This window comes from Falco punctatus, assembly GCF_963210335.1.
Source record: "Falco punctatus genome assembly, chromosome: 1".
In the NCBI taxonomy this organism is placed as follows: domain Eukaryota; kingdom Metazoa; phylum Chordata; class Aves; order Falconiformes; family Falconidae; genus Falco; species Falco punctatus.
Genome location: NC_137580.1, coordinates 110,112,536 through 110,133,658, shown reverse-complemented (window position 1 = coordinate 110,133,658; position 21,123 = coordinate 110,112,536). Strand labels below are relative to the sequence as shown.

At 46.8% G+C, this 21,123-nt stretch overlaps 1 protein-coding gene across 9 annotated transcripts in view; it reads left to right on the top strand.

Annotated features, from left to right (window-relative positions):
- Positions 1 to 21,123, top strand: part of BCAS3 (BCAS3 microtubule associated cell migration factor) — a 369,789-nt gene that overhangs the window by 331,071 nt on the left and 17,595 nt on the right. For 7 of the 9 annotated variants that reach the window (XM_080382869.1, XM_080382866.1, XM_080382870.1 and 4 more), the window contains one exon: positions 15,092 to 15,259. In XM_080382869.1, the coding sequence (XP_080238995.1) occupies positions 15,092 to 15,259 (168 nt within the window). Of the gene's footprint in view, positions 1 to 15,091; positions 15,307 to 21,123 lie in introns of all 9 variants that reach the window. The other 2 variants (XM_080382872.1, XM_080382873.1) reach the window with 1 other exon arrangement.

The window sequence follows — 21,123 nt, the reverse complement described above, 5'->3', positions numbered from 1 at the left end:
GCCGAAGACTAGCCCAAGGTCTGCACACCGCTTAAGTCTTACTAAGCCCTGAAAATGGGTCTTAAATGGTATATTGGCCTTGCGCCTGTTCTCAGCACGGAGGTGAATTGCATTCTTCATGAACAGTAGGATTTCTAGCTCAGCTTGTGCTGTTCATCTTCGCTGCCGTGAGCGTTAGGATGGGTTCTCTAAACCTGCCTAAAACTTTTGATGCTACAGCCTGCAGAAGCCGAGCCTCATGGCCTTTCTGATCTAACAATAGGGTGGTTTGAAAAATGGCAGCTTTTTGATGTAGATGGGCACAGCACTCATCTGGTTTGGATTTTTGAGGTGTTCCAAAGTCATATTGTTAGCTCCAGGGGGTCTTATGTGAGCAGTGATACACGCTGACTTGCTACCGAGACCTCAGAGCACTCCTAGATACTTATTTTTGGAAAACTGAAGTCAAGTAGCTGTATTGTCTCTTGCCTATTACACAGGTGGAGAAATTAAGGTATAAAATGGACAAATGACTTTACTAGGCAGGTCAGAGTGCTATTAATGGGATTCAGCCATGAAGCCGGAGAGTTGGTTTACTATCTCCGTTCGCTCTGGTTTCCACAGTGTTCAGAGTGTGTGGGAAGCGACCGCAGACAGGAAATCCTTGCAGCCTAATTTGCATCTACCCAAAGGTGGTCATGCTGATGTAACCTCTTTAGGTGATGCTTTCCTTGGTCCCACCTGATGAACTAACATGAGATATGGGTGTGGATTTGGGACTGACTTTCAAAGTTGACATGGAAAAGATGGAATTACGTACTGGAAGGTCTTTATCGTCCCCAGGTCTCCTTTCCGCTGTGCCCTGGCAGGGCTCCAGGGGCTCTGGGGAAAAGGTGCCTTCAGCTCAGTGGCAACTCTCCAGTTTAAATATTTCACCAAAACACCTCCAACATATCCAGCTTCCTCAGTAGTTTCCAGACGGTGTCCAACTAGATGAAAATTAGCCAGTGTCTTAGTTTGTAGAGCTACAAAGGTCAAATGTCTGGGAGAAACAAGGTGCTAAGATGCTAATTCTCTCCCTTGAAATGAGAAGGTAGTTCTCTGCTCGATTAAGCAGAAAACGCAGGTGGTCTTAAACATCTGTATTTTTGCCTCCTGTTTTGAATGCAATTAAACAAAATCTGCTGTTATTGCAGGGAGGAGAACCAGCTTCCCATGCAGTCCCAAATCCTGTCCTAAGATCAGTTACGAGGCACACAGCTTGGGGAGGGAGCCCCTGCACAGGCTGCAAGTGTGCTAGCAGGGGTGCTGGGCTGGTCCCTGCCCCATCTGTCCCCAACGCAGGACACAGAGGAAGCTCATCCTCGACTTCTGTTCTCACACTGCACCTCCTACACTTCTCCTCTCGGAATCTTGTTTTCCACTTTTTGGAGATTTGTGAAACATATGCTTTGGAGGCTTCCCAGGTTTTTTCACAGCAAGAGAATTGCTCTCTGCATTGTAAAAAACCTCACGAAAAAGTACGCTCCTTCTTTATAATGGACTTGCCTGGCACAACTCAACAATCCCCATTTCTCATTGCTTTGCAGCGTACTTTTATAGGGTATAAAAATGGTGTTATGATCCGTGTTCCGAAACCTTGCCTCTGCTAGCAAGAACATCAATAAACATGGCTTGATAGACACCAGAGCTGCCCCACCGTTTCCCTCGGTGCTTTGAACGTGCCCTAACATACCTTTTGAATCTGTTCTCCCTATATGAAACTACTTGTGCCTCTGTTGACCTTTTAATGTATCAAAGGTAATACTGGTGTGCTTGGGAAAAGTTACTTCTCCCAGGATAGGTTTCCAGTCTGGTCGCTTACTGTACTTGGAAATCTTCTCTTCACTTCATCTCATGTCCCGCTTTTTTCTCTTTCCTTGATTTAAATTAATCTGCAGATGGGGAGGTCAGTGTACCTGGAGCTGGCAAAAGATTTTACTTCATTTCTCCCCCTTTCCTTTTTCTTCTCTCTCTGTAAAATTGTTATTGTTAGTTCTTCGGTTCATAACTGAGATGATGGGTTGATGTTTGAGCAGTTAGGCGCTCTGTTCCAGGAAATTCTGTCTTTCTTCCAAGGCTTCCAGCGCAGAGGCTCCTTTCACCTTGATCTTTCAGCAGAGCACTAAAACATTTGGCAAGTTTTTTGTCACATATTTTGCTGCTGTCCAGGGTTTTTGAGAGATTCCCCTTGGACAGCTTCCACCTTTGAGCTTGCCCGCTGGAGGAAATACTTCACTTGCATTTACACAGCCACATCATCAGACCTGGTGCATCCCTCTCATATCTTCGTTAGCCAGTACCTGACCCGCTTGCTCACCTGCTTGGGTTTGCTTCCCTCTGGTTTTAAAGCAAGTTTTTCCTCCCAATGCCTTGTGCCAGGTGTCCTTGTAGATGGCTTTGTGCTGATGGGACACAAGGACACAGGGAGGGAGGGTGGTCGCTGCGCTCGGCTCACAGGTCATCACTCTGCTGGCAGAAGGGAGGCTGTCTGAAAGCAACCCCCTCTGCAAAACATCCACCGTTTCACTCATCATTTTATACTGGAAAAGGTGTAGGATCAGCTTCTACCTGAGTTACGGGATTCTCCCTAATAATCAGATTTCTTTTCCATATTAAATTCCCCAGAAACTTGTGATTAGCCCCACTTCTGAGAGTTCACAGCAGCTTAATTCTACTGTAAAACTGTCAGCAGTGATTTTCTTTTTTTAAGATGGATTTTGTTTCTGGTACAGAACTACTTCTTGCTAAATTCCTTTTCAAGCAAACACACTTGTCATTTTGCAGCCATTAAAGACAATAAACTCCATCTTTGGATTTTTACATGCTGAACTTAGTTTGTAATGATAGATTCTTGTTTATAATGCATTGAAGATTTTTGCTAGCTTTCTGGCATAAAAATTGGAGTCTTCTCTTTTGATTCGTGCTTATTAGTAGCAGGTTTATCCTTTCAAATGTATACGAGCTATGATTTAAGTGGAATATTTCTTGTCCATGAGAATGGTAGTCTGCAGAATCCATCTTGCTTTGGCAAGCAACGTGGTTATGATCATTAAGCTATTCATATGGACTAAAGCTAGTTTCCCAGCAGGATTTAGGTACTGCAGCCCCGAAGGTCACAGGACCTGGTTTGTGGGGCCGGGGTCCCTGGGGAGAGATGGGCTGTTGTCCCCCGGCCAGACGGGCCGTGTGTCGTGGGGCAGTTCCATTGCTGGGTGGGAACGGTCCTGTGTTTGCCAGGGTGCTTGAGCCACGGGTGCTAGAAAGTGTATTTAGAGGCTGCTATAACGTGTGTGCAGAGGTGACTGGCTGAATCGGGCCCTCTGGGGGAAGCAGGCAGGGAGCAACCCCCACTTGGATCATCCCAGATGTGCTGGGAAGGGGCCACAGTGCTGGAAAAAGTGTGGCGGTTCTTCCTGGATCCAGAGAAATCTGGCAGACAGGGGCAGCGCCCGTAGGGCCAGGCAGGGGTTTGGGGTGTCGTGATTTGGACTTCCAGACACCAGAGTTTCTCCTCCATCCCTTTACATGTACCTGATCCCTTTGGGGGGCTTCTGGTTGAATGGTTCATCTCAAATTACGGTATAGGTTGCGTTGCTTCATAAATCACAGCAAAGCATGTCCTTGCCATCAGTGCTCCAAAATGGGTGTTATTGAAGGAAGAAAAAAAAAAATCTACAATAAAAATCTCCTTCTCATGCTTCTGAGTTAGAGCACGCTGCATTCCGTAAATTAACAGCACGACATCAATTATCAGACTTTCCTCTTACCCTTTATTTTTTTTTCATTTGTTTTGGGCTGATGCACCCAGTTCTGTCCTTTTCTGGTTAGTGGGACATCCCTTTGTCTCAGTGATAGGGGTGAAAGGGGATGGCTGAAGCAGTGAGGCAGTTCCTTGGGGGGCAGGAGCCTGCAGGGGATGGGAGATCTGGCGTGATCCCTTCGGTCAGCATCTCCACTGGGGAACATCAGCCTCGTTTGTCTGGCGTCAGGGCATTTCACCGAGCATCTGGCAGCAGGCTGTAACCCGTGCACCAACAGTCATCTACAGTTTATTGAAAAACCTGTGTGCAGGGAGCTTTCTCGTAGGCAGTGATCTGATGGGAGAAGACAGAGAAGTTCCAAAGATAAGGACGTTAGTAAGAAAAAAATTCATTTTAATTTGTCCCCGTAAGAATAATGCCTGTGGGCACACCCTTCTAGCCACCTTTTGTGATTCCAGAGGCCGGAGTGCCACTGTCAAGTAGAGAAGTGGTGGTGGTGTTCAAGGCAGTCACAGTCCTTGTATGACTTTTGTAAGTAGTTCTTGCTTATTCCTGAAAGCTTTGCTTTCAGCCATGAACAGCGAGCCAGCTTTGCATAGCTCCTGTTTGCATTTGGAGTTGTTACTGCAGATTGCCAAGTGCAAACACAAGGCACGTAGAAGGGTAAATCTCCTGCCCTTTGCGTACAGTCTTTGCCGAGGATGAGAGTGAGATGAGTTAAATGACCGAAAGCCTTAGGCTAGGACATGCCAGTTGCAATAATTTTTTCACTCCATCATCTCACCTTGCAATGTCGCTCTGCCTTATCCAGCCACCAGATGTCTGATGGATAATATAAGTGACAAGGGCAAAACCTCCTCAATGTATGCAGAGGAAAACTTCAGACAGCGAGGACGGGTCTGCTGGCTCCTGACCAGCTGGGTCCTGCCTGTCCCTTCCAAAGCCTGCCTGGCTGGAGCGAAATCCCTCCTTGGACAGGGTATGGTGGGGGATCAGACCTTGGTCCTGCGAGTCCCCAAGTGCTCTGGCCCCGCTCCAGCAGCACACTTAAGCAGACACACAACTTTCAGCACATGTATACTGCCATTGGAGTCACTGGGGCGGTTTGCATGCTTAAAATTGAGTATATGCTTAAGCTGGCTTGGGACCAGAGATTTCAGTGCTTTGTAGGTCCTGTCCTTGCTGGAGCTTAGATAACTAGCTCATGCAACTTGGCGCTTGCTTTTAATGAATTCATAATCGGGCCAAAAGAATTTATCTTCCCAGACTTGGAAGGCTTACAAGGAAACAACTTTTAAGGGGTTTTTTTTGAAATTTTATTATTTTCTAAACATAAAATTTCACGTTTCTCTGTAGTCCTTAAAGAAACACATTTTCCTAGTGTTCTTGGAGGAATCTAAAGACTTGGAGTGAGCAATTTCTGAAACGCCCAGAGCCGACGGAAAAGTATCCGGGACGTGCTGCCGGGCCAGGGCAGGACTCGCTGCCCCTGGAGGGGCCGGCCGTGATTTTGTGCCTTCTGGGAAGATGTGGCATTGCACTGGGCTGTCCTTAGGCAGCAGGTTTCTTTCTGGGCAGCCCTGGCACAGACTTGCCTGGTGACCTTGGGAGAGCTACTTAAACCTTGACGTTCCAGCTCTTCTCTGGCACAAGCAATAAAACTCTGGGTATCAGCACTGATAACTCGTTCTGCCTTGGCTGAGGATTTGGCCCTCTAGGTGAATTTTGCCATCTCCTCCATTCCCTGATCTTAGTTGCTCAATTAAGAAGTAGCATGAGCAGTTGTCCAAACCAGTTCCTCTTGTAATGGTGCTGTGTCCTTACGGCAGCCGCCCAGCTGCCCCGAACACAATCATTTCCATCGCTCTGATTTAATACCTGAATCTGTCTCATGCCGTTTGTGAAATACATTAAAATACCAGTAGGGATGCTGTGAATACAGCGGGCTGTGCACATAGTATCAGACAGAACCCTAATGAACTGAATGTTAACACGGCAAGATTTGCTGCAGAAAGTGCCAGAAGGTTATCGCTCCTGTTATTCCCTAAGAAAAGCCGGTTACAGCATAGGTGTGTGGCAGCAGATTAGACCACTGACATGGACTCCCCTGCTGTAAATGACTCAGAGACGCAATTTTGATGGTGCTGAGGAGCGCTGCAGGCAGGTATGCGGCTTCGGGCAGGAGCCCGGCGCTGCCATGCGCGTGCTGGGCAGGAAAACAGATCGCCTGGCGAGCTCTTCCCAAACACCCGGTGAGTGCCTCGTATTTGCAAGTGAGATTTATTTATCCTGTGCGCAAGTAGTTATTAGACAGTAGCTTGGAGCCGACGTGTACATTATCTCATAGTGAGGTAAGACAAATAAATTACAAGTTAGAGGCCCCGAGTGGGATTAGTGATGCACCTTAGGAAAATATTTGGTTTCTGTTTATATGTCAGCTGGGCTGTGAAATGTTTCATCTGGAAAAGGTGATACGAGACCAGAGAAACAGTTGTTCTTATAATGCGAAAAATATTTCAGTTTCATTCTTAACTGGTTGCTAGTGATGGAAACCAAATTTCACATTTCCGGAGCGTCGATGGCTGCTTTCCTACAGATTCTCTCCTGCAAGCTTTCTCCCAGGCGATAAGAAACTGTCCCTTTATCTCTCCTTGTTTTTGAACGTTGCTCTCACGTTGCTTACAAAGAAGCAATGACCCGAAGCCCAGCAGAAGTCCATGGGAGACCCTGCGTGCGGGGCAGGAGGAGGTGGAGGATGCTCGGGCCGGGTTTGGGGCGGTGTGCCAGGCACATCCCCCCTGCTGCACAGCTCCATCAGGCAGGACTGGGGGGGGGGAAGCCTTTGCCCCCCCTCTGCAGTGGGTTTAAAATGCCATTCAGCAGCGGAGGAAGCATAGCTGCGATGAACTTGGCCTTTCCAAGCATTACACTGTTTCTGTTACACAAGAGTCTCCTATTACAAGTTGAGTGATATATTAGTATATAGCACAGTTCCAATGTTTTTTCAACACTAAGATTTCTTTAATTCAAATGAAACAATCAGAATTAAATTCCTTGGCTCAGACCGTTACCACTAATTCTCAAGCAATATGACAAATCCACGCTTGTGTCTCAAAGTGTAACATAAGATCTTAGTTATCCAGAAAACCCCAATGAGTTGTCAGATCTTTCCTTACTTATGGGTAAATGTGAGCTTTTTATAATCCATTATGCGTCCTTTGTATGTGTATATGTATGCGTGCATTTGCACATGCCACCAGATTGATAATAAGTAAGATAAATCTTGCTGTTTTCTTAAGGGAGGTAATATATTATTCAGGTCCCTCCAGTGGAATTGGCATATTTCTGCCTCTCAACGTGAGCTTGCTAAGACGCAGAGGATGCCTGCAAACCTCTTCCGAAGAGTTAAGAAATGACTTGGCATATAAACAAATAAGCAAGTAGGGATTGTTCTGTAGTGTCACAGAAATAGCAGATGGAGCCTTCCTGCATCTTATGCAGCTTTTCCCAATGAAGACAATGCAACAAAGGCTTCAGCATCATAACGTCGCAGGTTTTATTCAGATGAGAAGTAAAACAAAATACTCGTCTAAAAAAACCTCCACTGAGATTTAATGGAATTCATTGTGTGTTTAAATTTCCTAGGCATTGCTGAAAATCTCAATAATCATCGTATTGTAAGCTTGACCTAAGTCGTAGATCTTCAGAGAGTGGGAACTTTTACTAGGAGAAAAAAAAGTTACTGGATTTTCTAATTTTAACCCGGGCTGAGAATTGTAAGTATGTGAATACTACAGGAGAACAGTTCCAACCTTGCAAGAACTAAAAAGTGCTGAAGATCTTTTGTGAATCCTTTTTTAATGAAATTTCCAGACCTGGAGGTTGAAAGAACATCAGGTGTCGTTTTTCTGCGTTGCAGAATGGTACCTGGTAACGCGCACCCACCCCGACTTGTACAGAGCTCTCAGGTTTTCAGGACACTCTACTTTCTGTCAGGATTAAATGTAAAGAAATATTGATCTCAAAGGGGGCGTGGGGCTGATCATAGCATTCCTGATTTTTTTCCAGGCATTGTGATTCTGCAAAGCTATAAAGAGTTAAAATACGCCAGAATCTTGCTGTTCAAGGGGGGGAAACATTTTTTTCTTGGAAATTATTTTTGTTACAAAGGGGTATTTTGTTTTTAACGTCATAAAAGCATCCAGTTATACTGTAGTTTCCGTCTCTTTTTGCTTTTAGACCGCTAAATAAATTGTATCCAGTGTTACCAAAATACACTCGTGTTACTTTCCAATGCACCATATTCCATAGGCGGCAGACGAGTCGCACCTTCTCCATGGGTGCACACAGCAGCAGAGCCTGCACAAAGCAAGACAGCAAAGCCCTGGCCTTCGGGTACTGCAAAACCACAGCGTAAATTTCCACTGATGACAAAAAACCACAGATTTTTTGCATTTTATCTTTTAAGTCCTGCCTTGGATGGATGTCGCAGCCTGCCTCCAGTTGTTAAACCACCCCGCGTCCTCTTGCTAACCTCGGCACCTCTGGGGAAGGCAGGGGCTCGGGCAGGGCTGCCGGCACCCTGGGTGATGCTGGGGGGCTGGGGGGGCTTGGCTCAGCTTTTGCCAGCCCGGGGCTCGGCGGCAGCACTGCGGTGACACTCGGGTCCCTCGTTTGGTGGCCAGGTGTATTACCAGCGGGCTGGTGTGAAGCTGCAGTTTGGATGGCATACAACAGTCGCAGGGAGCATTCAAGGCAAAGGCAGAGTTTAATATACTTAATCATTTATGTTTTGACCTTCACCTAGACTCGTACTCAGGCACAGAAAGCGGAGAGCTGAAAACGTACTTTGTCAAGGCTCCTTTGGCTGATGCAGTGGTAAAACGGGGCAGCTTTGCTCTGAGGAAAGGCAGATCCTTCAGAAAGGAGAGTAAAAGGTCAGAACTAATCCAAAAGGACAAGCAGTGTATGTCTGTGTGTATATTGGGTTTCACATATGAAATCCAGTCATGATAAATCTGATGGCTTTAGAAACATCTACTTTGATTAATGAAAACATAGTTCCCATAGACCATGGGTTTCATACTTCAAAGTTCTCCTGGATTTAGAACCTTAGGTTTTGCTTATTCATATAACATGCAGGAAACTATTTTTAAATGAATAAGGGAGTTTAAAAAAAAAAAAATAGAAAAGGCAAACGTTTCAACATCAGTGGTACAGATAGACTGGATAATAAGGAGCAAAATTAACAAACAACAGACATTTTATTATGCATTTTACAATAATGTTTACATTCTTTCCTCTATATTTGTTTTTCCTTGAAAAGATTTATGTATTTATAAAAATATCTCACTGCTCCAGCTCTGAAAATTGCAGCCTCGCTCACATTTGAAAGCCTTCAGGATGGCTGTGATCGCTGGCCATGTTCCCAATCATCTGAAATGCTTCTCCTGAGCCCGTGGTTAACCCCTTGTGCAGGACCAGAGGAGAACAGTGTCTGTGGGGCGGGGAGGAGGGCGAGGTGCTCCCTAAGGATCTGCCCAGCTGATACCACGGCACCGCTGTGATCCTCAACGCTGCCATCCACCACCTTGGCCACTGTCCGGAGCTGGGCAGCGGCAGCGTGTGGCCACTGCCATGTCGGACACGGGCAACGGCTGGGCAACCTCCTGCCCAACCGCCGCCTTTATCCCTGCCCTGCCGCCGGGCACGGGGGCTCCCTGGTCCACCCCGCCGCTGGGCTTGCTCCTCCCAGCAGCTGCGCATTTGCTTAAAACTCATTTAGAAGTAATGACAGAGGAATAAACAGCATTTTTGTTTACCAGTCCTTAGCGCACTGAGGGATGTAGGAACCTCTTGGCCTCGTTTAGCCAAAAGTTCAAAGGGATTTGAAAGCGTTCGTTGCCTGTGGGGTGGGTACCCCGGCTGAAGGCTCCATTAATTAAATGCACTCACAGGATACAGAGCTGGTGAGTAATGTCCTGTTTATAGCAGAACTGGGAGCAATTCTGGAAAAAAAGAAACTCTGTGGGAGGGAAAGACGACAGGGAAAGAGAGTTACTCACAAAGGCTGTAGCTCCTGCCGTGGGTTCCAAGGGCAGTAATTAACACTCGCGCCCTGATTGTACAGCCACAGGCGGAGGTGGGCTGTTGCAGGGTCTGTCCCAGCTCGGGCGGTGTGTGCAGCAGGAGAGGGGCAGGCAGGCAGCGTGAGCCGTGCGGGGCAGCGTCGGCGGAGCACCGGCAGCACGTGCTGCCGAGCATGGGCACATGTTCCAACGCCAGGCACGGGACAGGGCTGGGAGGTGCCGCTTCCTCCATGCTGACATGTCCGTGGGTCCCCAGCCGAGCGTGGAGAGCTGCTGCTGGGCGGCATTCCCCCTGGAGTAACAAAGTCGTGGTGTGGAAGCGAATTGGCAAACCCTGTAGGAAAGTTCAACCTTTAATATTTAAACGGGGTATGTTACGATTTGACTCACTACTTCGGGCAAGGAATTTCCATGTGCTGGTTCCTCACCCGCCCATGGGATTCTCACTCCCAGCTGAGGCTTTTCTGGGCAGCACTGTCACGCTCACGCTGCGGTTACCAGCGCGGCCGGCGCTGAGCGGAGTGGAGCTCCCATCAGAGTCCGCTTCTGCTTCCCAGGGGGCCAGAAATGGCAGGGGCTTGGGATAGGCAGCCCCTCCCCTCCCTCCGAGACCATCTTGGGTGCACCCCGGGGTCTGCCGCCCCCGGGGGTCGGACCCCCATCCCTCTCCTGAGAAGGATGCATCTTTTATCAGTTAAAATTGGCAGGTCATTTCCTCTCCTATTTACCCTGTTATATTTGCTCACACTTATGTTGCAATATGCAAGGTGAGGCTCAAAACTGTCAGGCTCTTTAATAGAACCATTACTGTATTTTTGGAGAACGAACTCTTTTTGATTTACTGTTCCTTAGAAGACAGGAAATGGAGCTACTTGATTTCATATTTTAAACAAAGCCGTCCAGAGGTTTAATGAAAAAAATTTCCCCTGGCTTTCAAATTAAAGGGCTATGGTGAAAGATTTAGCTTAGCTATTTTGACTTAGAAAAATAACACGCTAGAAGCATTAAAATATTCTGTAAAAATATTTTTTACTACTAGATTTTTTCAGAGAAGAAAATAAGCTGCTTTGGTTTTCTCAGTCTTGGTTGGTAGGGCTGTGAAATGAAAGGACATTTCCAAGGTCTGGGTTGTTTTTTCTCCTCTGTAGAATTTATTTTCCTTTAGTATTAAAAGCCTCAAAACAATTGCAATGCAAAAGACAAATCCTGCGCTCGTAAGCAACGTAATTTGGTATGAGTAATAACAGAAGCCATTGCCATTAATAAAATGTGAGAAATGTTTAGCAGAAAGATGGGGGGCCTGATTCTGCTCCACCCAGCAGCAGCCCGAGTAAAGGGCAGTGCTGGTGGGGAGGCAGATGTCAGTGGAAGAACAGAAGTGGCAGATGGGTATCAGGAGAAAATTAAAGTTTTGATAGGAAAGTCCTGCGTGTGGAGCGGAATTAGCTTGGGGAGTGTTAGGGGCAGCGTAAAGCTAAACACGAAGCACCTTCGGCCTAGATGTTGGAGCCAAGGTTGCTGCTTGTCCCACGCGGTTTGATTTGGGGTTGGGTTTTGGTGGTAGTGCCGTGGGTCTGGGACGGTGCTTGGGCGTCGTACTACAAAGCGGGTGATGGTCTTGATATCCACCCGGTTTCATCTCCAGTAGATAAGGGGAGAGGTTCTGCTCACTTGAAAGCACCATGCGGTGGAATGAAATATTGGCACGGTTTTAAGTCAACAGGATTTTTTTTAGTGATTTAATGAGGTTTCACCAGGATTTCACTAGTAATTGCTTCACTAAAATAAGACCTCATTTGCTTCTTTCCTGAGTTGTTTCTAAATTAATTGCTCCTTTTAGGTGGAACCTGGTTCACTCTCAAAGCTGCCTTAGGGCCGGGGGACAAGAGGGGCTCAGCTTCACACGTCAGGGTCTGATACTGATGGCTGTCAGTGGGACTTCAGCGTCTGTCAGTACGGGCACGGGGCAGAGCCTGCCTTCTCTCAACCCTTCCGTAATCCCTGCGATCAGCAGGAGCTTTCCCAGACGCCTTGGCTCTGCACTTACCTTCTGGCTGCGGGTTTGGGGGATTTTGAGAGCAGGACACTCCGCTGGGGTTTATTTGTAAACTTCTCTGCGGCCGATGATGGGGAATTGGATAAGTTATCAACTTGAGATACCGGGATTGAAAAGGGGAGAGAGAGGCAGCCAGAAAAAGATATTACAATGTAATAAATAGCAAAGATGCGGTTAGCTGCTATCGGTGTAAGTTTAATGCCATTAGCTCGTGTGCCGTCGGTAATGACATATGTAGGGCAGAGCACCCCAAGGCTCCTGGGGAGCAGCCAGCCCATCGGCCATTTCACACGCTTGGCCAAAGAATTTCCCAAGGTGTAAAGATACCCAGGACTTCATTCTGTCTTGAAAAGAGTTATTTTACTTTGATACGCGCACTGTCTGCTGATGCAATGGCAAGAAGAACAGGAAGGTCCGTGACAGTCAGTCTTGTTTTTCCTGAAGTAGTTTTGATTTACGTCAGAGAGGGACAGAGCAGGGACTTTCTGGTAGGAAGGGACCTGCCTGTTCAAGCAAGGTCCCATTTTCTACCCCCACACCCCCAGTAACCTTGGTGACACATCTGCGCGTTCAGCTGTGCGTGGAGCCCCTTTTATCAATGTGTATATTGAAATAAGGAGGGATTTGTGGATTCCACAGCAGCGCGGAGCAGATGATGGTGTGCAGACCTCCTCTGCCCCCACTGCCTGTTACTCACCCGCGGGGTACAGCGGTGGCTGGTGAATCATAGCGGGATGCCTGGACGTGGATGGAATTGCCAGATGTGTGCTCCTGACATGGAGGAGGAGTGAAAAGGGAGGAAAGATAAAACTAGAGCTTCACCAGCCTTACGGTTTTTTACAAGAAAACTTTCCGTGCAGTTAATCCCTCTAACCTGCATTTGCATTAACACTTGCCACCTCACACGTTGCTGCTAAGAAGTTCTGGCAGCTCTTGGCCCTGATTGCGGAGGTAACGCTGCACTTGTCTCCTTTGCTCTCACTCAAGTATCTCAGGAGCCAGAGCCCGGCACTCCACGAAGTTTCTGCCTGTACACATATGCAGGCATCTTGGCAGAGCTTCAAAAGCCATTTGCCTTATTATTCATATGTCTGCTTATAGGAGCAGAAATGCTCCCATTTCTCACTTTCAGAATAAGGGCAGGTACTAGTAAAAAAGAAATTTCTCATCTCTGGCACAACCCTGCAAACCTGTGGGAGCTCATCATCTCCCCGCTGCCACCCTGGGGCTTTGGGATGCAGATTTCAAAGCCCCCCTCCCCGATAGCTCTCCAGGTACGGGAAGAGCCCTGTCAAACCCAACTAAGATTGGTGGGGTCTTGGAGCATGTGCAGAGTGGGGATCTCAGGGTTGCACACAACCACAGAAGGATGACTTGAAAAAAGAAGCTTCGTAAAAAGACAATTTTTGCTTTTCCTCCTGCAGTTAGGATAGCTGGCAATGTGGAAGTGTTGCAGGGACTTTAACATTGTCAAAATTACTTTGCCTCCTCGCTGCATTTTCTCAAACAAGCTTCAAGAACCCTTGCTTTAAAACAAATTAGTAGACTGGAGTAACCTTACACATCCAAAGACCCATTAGAAGTTGAAATATTTGGTCATTCCTCCTCTCAGTTTAAACTGGGATTCATCCAGAGTTCAAGTGCATGTATCACATAAGAGCCACGGTCCCATTTTGTAGAGGTCCATTTTAGTGTTGATGGTTTTCTAGTGCCAGGAATCTACTCTGCAGCCAGGCAAAGAGATAAATCAAAGTTGTGCGCGCTGATGAAATTCAGGAGCCAGAAGTCACCATTGCAGCCCATATAAATCCCTGAATGCCAGCCCCGGTGCTTTAGTCCATGCCATTAGAGTTCAAAATTATCTGCCCCTCTTTGCTGATGTATGGATTAACCGGCTGCCCGAGTGTTTACTAACGGTTATCACCCGGTACTTTGGACGTTATCAGAGGAAGGGACGCCTGCCGCGGGGCTTGGTCTCTCACCCTTTCTATTACCACCTGTCAGTGGCAGGGAGTGTGCTGTGAAGCTGTACAGTCACAGACTACAAGTGTAGATAGTTTCTGACGGCTGATCAAAGGGGAAAACCAAAAGCCTGATAACAAGGACGTGTTTCATGTACTTTTAACTCTGAGAAACGTTGGCATTTGCATTTTTTCCCCTCGGTAGGCTGGCAGAAACCAGGCACAATAAACGCTGCGTATTCAGTTACCTAATAGTTGAATAAATGGTATGTGCTTGAAGCAACAAAGCATAACTGTAATCTTGTTCCAAGTGGGAATGATTTAAGTAAGCCTTTGCAGAAGACTTGCTGTATAATAAAGTAGAATAATTTTAATTTGTACTTTGAAGTGATCTTGAATTCAGAATCTAATCTCTGCGTTCAGCACAACACCATACCCTGCTGTGAATGAGGTAATAACTGCAAGTTAAGGAATTATTTTAAGTATCTTTTGTAGGTACGTGCACTCCGTCACAAAAGCTAGCGTCTTCAGTGAGACACTGGTGATGAAAGGGTCTCTGTTCACTCACGTTTGACCTAACATTTCACAGTGCAGGAACGGAGAAAACCCACAGATACCCCGGGCTGAAGGAAGGACACGCTTTTTTCCTCCAGGAGACATGCATCAAACACACGGCTGAAAGCAAGCCGTCCTTTCCTCGCCGGGCTGCTGCACTGTTGCACTGCCCTGCCGCAGAGAAGGGATTTTAGCTGAAGTTTGTGCCCACTAGCAAAGTCAAAACGGTTTGACTGTTTCCATCATCCGAGATGAGAAGGGGGAAGGCGGGTGCCCAACAGCAGCCTGGTGAAAGATCAACTTCAAAAGTAATTTCTAGTTTGTGTACTTAGTAACATACATACAGCTTTTTAATGCTACACGTCATTTTACGTCAGCATCATTACGCCGCTTTCCTGACTCTCACTACTGTGAGAGCAGAATCGAGTCTGTATTTTTAATTTAACCTTTTTGTTTACAACCACTTGGTCAAAGTTGTTCAGTACTCAGGGCTCTGCTGTTAACACCGACATTTTAACTAATGTGCCACAATTAGCTTTTCAGAAACTCCAAAGGCAAGGGCTTCTTTCTTTCCAGTGCAATAAATAACACGTATGGAAGTGGTTTGGTCCCAGAGTCTCCCAAACATCTCCCGTTTGTTTGTTGAAGGTGCCTTCGACCGGAGCGTGACCTTGCTGGAGGTGTGTGGGAGCTGGCCCGAGAACTTCGGTCTCCGCCACATGTCTTCCATGGAGCACACTGAAGAGGGCCTTCGGGAGCGCCTGGCCGATGCGATGTGCGAATCTCCCAGCAGGGACATAGTGGGATCAGGAACAGGTACAAAGAAGAGGTGTGATCAGAGATCACGTACATCTCACCCAATGGTGATTTTTTTTTTTTTTTTTTAAGTTTTGCTTTTCCTTTTCTCTGTATGCTCCTTCTCTGATTAATTAACTTTTACGGGGATCTTGGTTAGTGTAAGAGAAGTCATTTATAAAAAGAAATTAGTAGTAGACCACATAAACACAGCCTGAAAAGCATAAGGTAACTTGAAGAAAAATACTGGTGCTTGAAGCTTCCTTATCATACAGCTGTGATGAGGGCTCTCCTCCCTCCCCTGCCAGCTGGGGAGAATCTGAGCCTCTGTGCAGACTGCTGCCCTTGCCCACCCTGCTCCAAACAATGTCATAATCACACACATCCTCATTTTGTGTCCTGAATAGAGCCACTGCAAAGCGCTGGTTCTGTAATCCAAATTAATCCATCTTCATCAGTGTCCATTATATTGATAAATTACATCATCTGTTTAAGTAAATGGAACGGCACGTCCGAGATTATGCTGCTCAGAAGGGCCCAGTGGCAGGAGATGCTCAGAAATGCTAAAGTGCAGTTATTGCGGTTTTATTGTCTCCATTAATTTTGACTTGTTTTAAAAAATGTCCTCTAGTGAAAGGACTAGGCCCATCTTTGATCCGTGCACCTTTTGTGTTGTGACCAGCAGCTAATAGCAATGGTGGCTTCTAACATCAGCTGCCAGCTCGCTTGTCACTCTTCTGGCAGCTTGCCTGGGAATGGAAAAGAGGACAACCTCTAGCAGAAATTTATGGGAACGCCAACCCATGGACATTACAGGAAAGCTGTGTGGAGCAGAAGCTGTCTCTTCCTTCTGCTGTCACCTTCATGTATTGCCCAGAGCCTCGTGCTGCTCCGAGCTCTCCCTCTCCCGCGGAAGGCTCAGGGGCTCTCCCATCAGGGCTTGGCCATCTTTGCAGGTGGGTGGCTATTGAGCACGTAGCCCACGGCAGGTCACCAAACCACTGCTGCCTCCCACAGCCAGGAGGATGATGCAAAGAAGCAGGATTGAAGCCCTGGTACCGGTACAGACAGCAGTAGCCAAGGTGCTGAGTGGTGCAGAAGCACCTTCGTAGCCCACCTTGTCACCTTTCAAACTGTCTTCCCTCTGATTTCCATCTTGAAAAAGGTGGAGGCAAGGGATTGTTTAAGATTTGGTATAAACAGAAACACTTAAGTATGGGTCTCAGTTACAGATCTGGGGCAAATTCTCGCCAGCTTGTTGCCTCGGATGTGGCACTTAATGTGTCTGTGACCCCAGTGCTCCGTCATGGCAGCGAGGGTAGAGCTGCCTCAGACTGCTGGTGCGGAGTTCCATCAGCTCAGGGCTGGGAAGGTGGAAAAACAGGCTGTGAGAATAGGCAAAGGCACGTATTTCATCACTGATTGACCCATACTGTGATCAGCCTGAACTTTGGGATGGTATCCGCTTCCGATAAGGGTTCAGCTCCCCTCAGGCTGTGTACATTAGGGGAAAGGTGAGGGGGATACTTCCCCTGAAAGCTGGAGCCATCTGGACATGCCAAATTAAGGTGACTGCCTGCCCCAGAGACTTGATGTTATGTTATATTGTAAACCGAGAGCTTTGCCATAGACAGAGGTCCGTGTTTTCCTTCCATTTTCACCAAACCCAGCTGATAGCAGTGAGTGCCAGTGTCTCTGGCATAAGATCAGGCTCACAGTGCTGCAGGTGTAAAGACAGAAAGGAACTGTTTATAGAGATGCCATCACTGAGCTAAAATTAATCCGAAGAGATTTCTCCCTGCTTTTACTCCAGACACATAAATCTTCATAACAAGCGTAAGATAGATGCCATCTCAAAGCAGCAAATGTAAGCAGCAATAGTGAGTAACATGAGCACTGACCCAACTCACCCCATCCCACCACCCTCCTCTCGCTGTTGTTACGCTCTGTGTTTTCCTGCCTCTCGTGGGATTCTCTCTGCCACTAACACACTTGATTCTTGGGATTTGGGCACGTGGTGACTCAGTGCAGCAGAGCGGACCTAGCGATAAGGCTGTGAACTCCCATGCCCTTGCTGCTTCCAGCCCCCAGCGGCTCCTGAGCTGTTCTCAGCAGATGGCCAGAAGTTCTCTCCTGCTCGGATGATACCTGGAGAAGTGCACTTGCCTGGGGAGGCGGCTATGCAGCACGCGTGGCTGCACGGGCTGTGGAGCACAGGAAAGTGCTGGCATCTGTCTGCTGGTTAATTAATGGGGAAAGATGAGTTTGGAGGTACATTACCCTTGCTACAAAGAAGCAGTGTCTCTGTTGGCTCATAACAAGTAGGATAGTTTTTACTTCCCCCAGAACCACTTAGATCTTAACAAACCTAGGCTGAACCGAATTATCTTTGGAAAACATTCACTTTTCTTCCTTGGATTCTCTGCTGCCCGCTCACCTCAATGAAACGATAGCAAAGAGTTCAGCAGAGGAGGTCACCATAAATTTGCTTGTTGGTAGTTGATTTATATGTTGGTACTGGTTCCAAAGACAGTATTTATATTTCTGCATTGGATCCAAAATTATGGAAGTTGTAAACCTCCCTCTAATAATCCTAAAATGACTTCTTTAAAATTATGCATGCCTTAATGTTATGCATGCTTTTAACCCCTGCCTGTGCTCCTTGGGTCCTCTTCAGTCCTTAAATATATTTTGCAGAGATGTAATGAAACTTGCAAAGGCTTATTTGAACTGAAACCATGAATTAATGACAGTTTCTCACTCTGAATATGAAGATACGTGCCTGTGCAGTGCTTGGGTCTGCTGCGTGGGCAAAGACAAAATGGGCAGTAGGGTGGACAGTGAGGCTCTATCAAGTGCTCAGCTGGTCCTGACATGCACTTAATGGCAAGAGATAAATAGATTCTTTTAATGCCTTAACTGTTAGGACATAGCTGACACGTAGATTTATATAGTAATCAGGGCTGATACGCTGCAGCAGCGTGGGGGAAACACATGCTGGTACAGAGACCGCTTTGGGGAATAGATACTCGCCCTGTCTGTCTGTCCTACCTGTCCCCTTGCACTGCGGAGCAGGGCTGGCAACGCCTCGCTGGTTCAGCGGTCCTGGCTACTGGCAGAGGCAGAAATGACCCAAAGATGGGTTACATGGGAAACATCAAACTGGGGGATGCTAAAAACATGAGGAATAATCTGGCGTTTGCAAGGAAGGGGAGTTAGATGGCCTGATGGGTCTTTTCCACCTCTGACTCCAGCTAGTTGCCAAGGGGCTGTCAGACAGCGGATGGGAGAAGAACCAGGTCTGGAAAATGACCCCCCAAAAATCTACTTTCCTTGTGACCTAAATGATAACTCCAGTCATCCAGCTAGTTGACTTGATTGGGAAACCAGCTTTTCTCCTTGTTATCCAATTATCCAGACGACCCGTGTCTATCTCAAGTGGAGGCTGCTGTACATAAGCTGTCAGCCTAGATACACATTTCATTCCAAAGAAGTCGTAAATTGGCAAAGATGCAAAAAGATGTTTTTGCTGTTTCAGTTTCTGTCAAGCTCTCACTGAAAAAAAAAAAATGAGGGTCTACTCACAAAATGTTAGTGGTCAGTGACCTCTTTTGCTTGCACAGCTTTGCTTTCAAGCAGCTACAGTATTTACATTTGCAGTGTAGTTTCTGAGTATGTGCTGGAGCTTCATATTGCATGCTCGAAAAAAATACGACAGTATTGTGATTTATGAAACTGTGCTTCCAGGAGACAAATATCCCTGACAATATTCCACACAAACTGGACATGCAGAAACTGCCAGCCCAGGCTGGAAATCTTCCCCTCCAGAAGTACTGTAATCAGTAAATCCTCTGATTTATGTATTCCTTCAACAAGTACATTTCTTATGTTTTCAAATGCCTTTTGGTCATTTCTAGGGATAATATTGAAAATTAGTCTACAATAGGGGTCCAAGCCTTTGCAGTCTACTTTCTGAAATACATCCTTGGAAGACTATTTCTGTGGCTGTCCCCATGCCATGGGAGTTAAGGATGCTGAAGCCCAGGAGACAGCTTCCCCTTGTGTTCTCAGCCCGTTCGCTCTGGGCTGAGGATGGCATCCACAGCCATGATGCTGATGTGGGTATGGATTCTTCCTACAGCAGTCTAGCATGTTCCGTGTACATCCCAGGGACACACGTTTGCTAGTCAGGTCAACTTAAGATGTAGGCTGGCCTGAAAAAAAAACAGTGGGTCAGTCAGTCCCAGGCAGGGGACACGAACCCCAGGACAGCAGCAGTGAGCGTGGAATGGAGTGGCTCTGCCTCTGGAGCACCAGGGGGGAAGATACTCTCAATCTTGGGGGGTTTGTCCCATCTTCTCCTCCCTCCTTTGACCTGGGTGAAGGGTTTAGCTGGATGTTAAGTCTAGGCACATCTTCAGGCTTGACTTTCACGTGATTTACCAAATCAAAGCCCATCCTCTACATTTTCTCGGGTGTATTACTGTAAAGCACATAGCACAGTGACAGAAGGGTAGATTTATTCTTTGGGAGACACAACAGACAGGTTTCCAAGGGAGACTTGTCAATATATAAAATAAGTAAGTATTTATCACTGCTCAGGTTATTTTGTCAGGATAGGCAACACTACAAACTTCAGTGATAAATGTGCAGCTGCCACCATCAGACCCCTGGTTTTTTCTGCCGCTGGGGTCGGGGCAGCTGTGGAGGTGCAGGATGGGGCTTATTGTGTGTGCAGTGTGCGATCCCAGTCCGTGCCTGGCTGCTGCGTCCTCAGTTGCAATCTGTTGGGCTGCCTGAATGTTGTACTTATATTCACATCTAATTTATTTTGACAAAGCATACCCAAATCCACATTGCTGCAGCATTTTACAAGTGGTGGAACTGTTCTGTGGACACACTAGAGCAGAACTGCTTTTTGTGGGCATGTATCCTTTGCTTTTTTTAATTCATCGTGAAATTTAGAACCATACAATGGCTTGGTTTACACTGCAATTTGTGGAGCAAAATGACGTTTTTCTCTATCTAGCCTGTCTGAGGAATACATATGAACTTGCAGTGGGAGCCTGTATTAAAAACTGCAGAGCACCCCCCAAATTTGGCATCTCAGAACCAGCACTGTAGGTCTGAACAGGGAAGGATGCGAGTATGGCACCATCAGGGTCAATACTAATCCACAAGATTTGAAGAATTTAAAAACAAGGTGTTTAAAGCCCATTAAAAAGTTTCAGTTTAAAAAAAAAATTAAAAAGTAAAAAAGGCTCATTTTCTTCCAAAACTCCAAGTCTGTCAACTCCCGCCCATGGAAAGGTGCAGCAGTGAGGTGCAAACGCCGCACTGCACCCTGTGCCTGCCCATTGGAAGAAACTATCTGGATTCCTTCCAAATTTCATGAACAAATTCATAATGCAATGAAGAAAGCTCATATGTTGAAGCAAACTCTTTAACCTGATTAATGGGATGTAAGTAAGTGGAGCTAATTAGACGTGCTGTTAGGGAATAGCCTTTGCAAAACCCGGGATCGGTGCTCAGGGCGGTTTGGATCCTGGTCCCCAGCCAAAGCCATGTGGTTACACCAGCCTGAGCCTCTCTGGGGTCTTGACACCTTCGAGCTTCACAGGGGGTTGTTTTTGAAATCTTTACGTGAAATTTGTGGTTTGGAGAGATGAAGGCACACACTTTTGGGCGTGCCTGGCTGCATGGGGAGCATGCTCTGCCGCCAGAGGGGGGAGAGGGAACCGCTGCCCCCTGATCCCCTGCAAGGAGCATCCTTCCTGGGTTTCTTCAAAAAGAGAAAATGCCTGTGGTCACAAACTGTGTTCAGAGGTGAGCAGCCACCTGGACGTAGATGTTCCTGTACCTTTAGTGTCAGGAGCAGGATTACC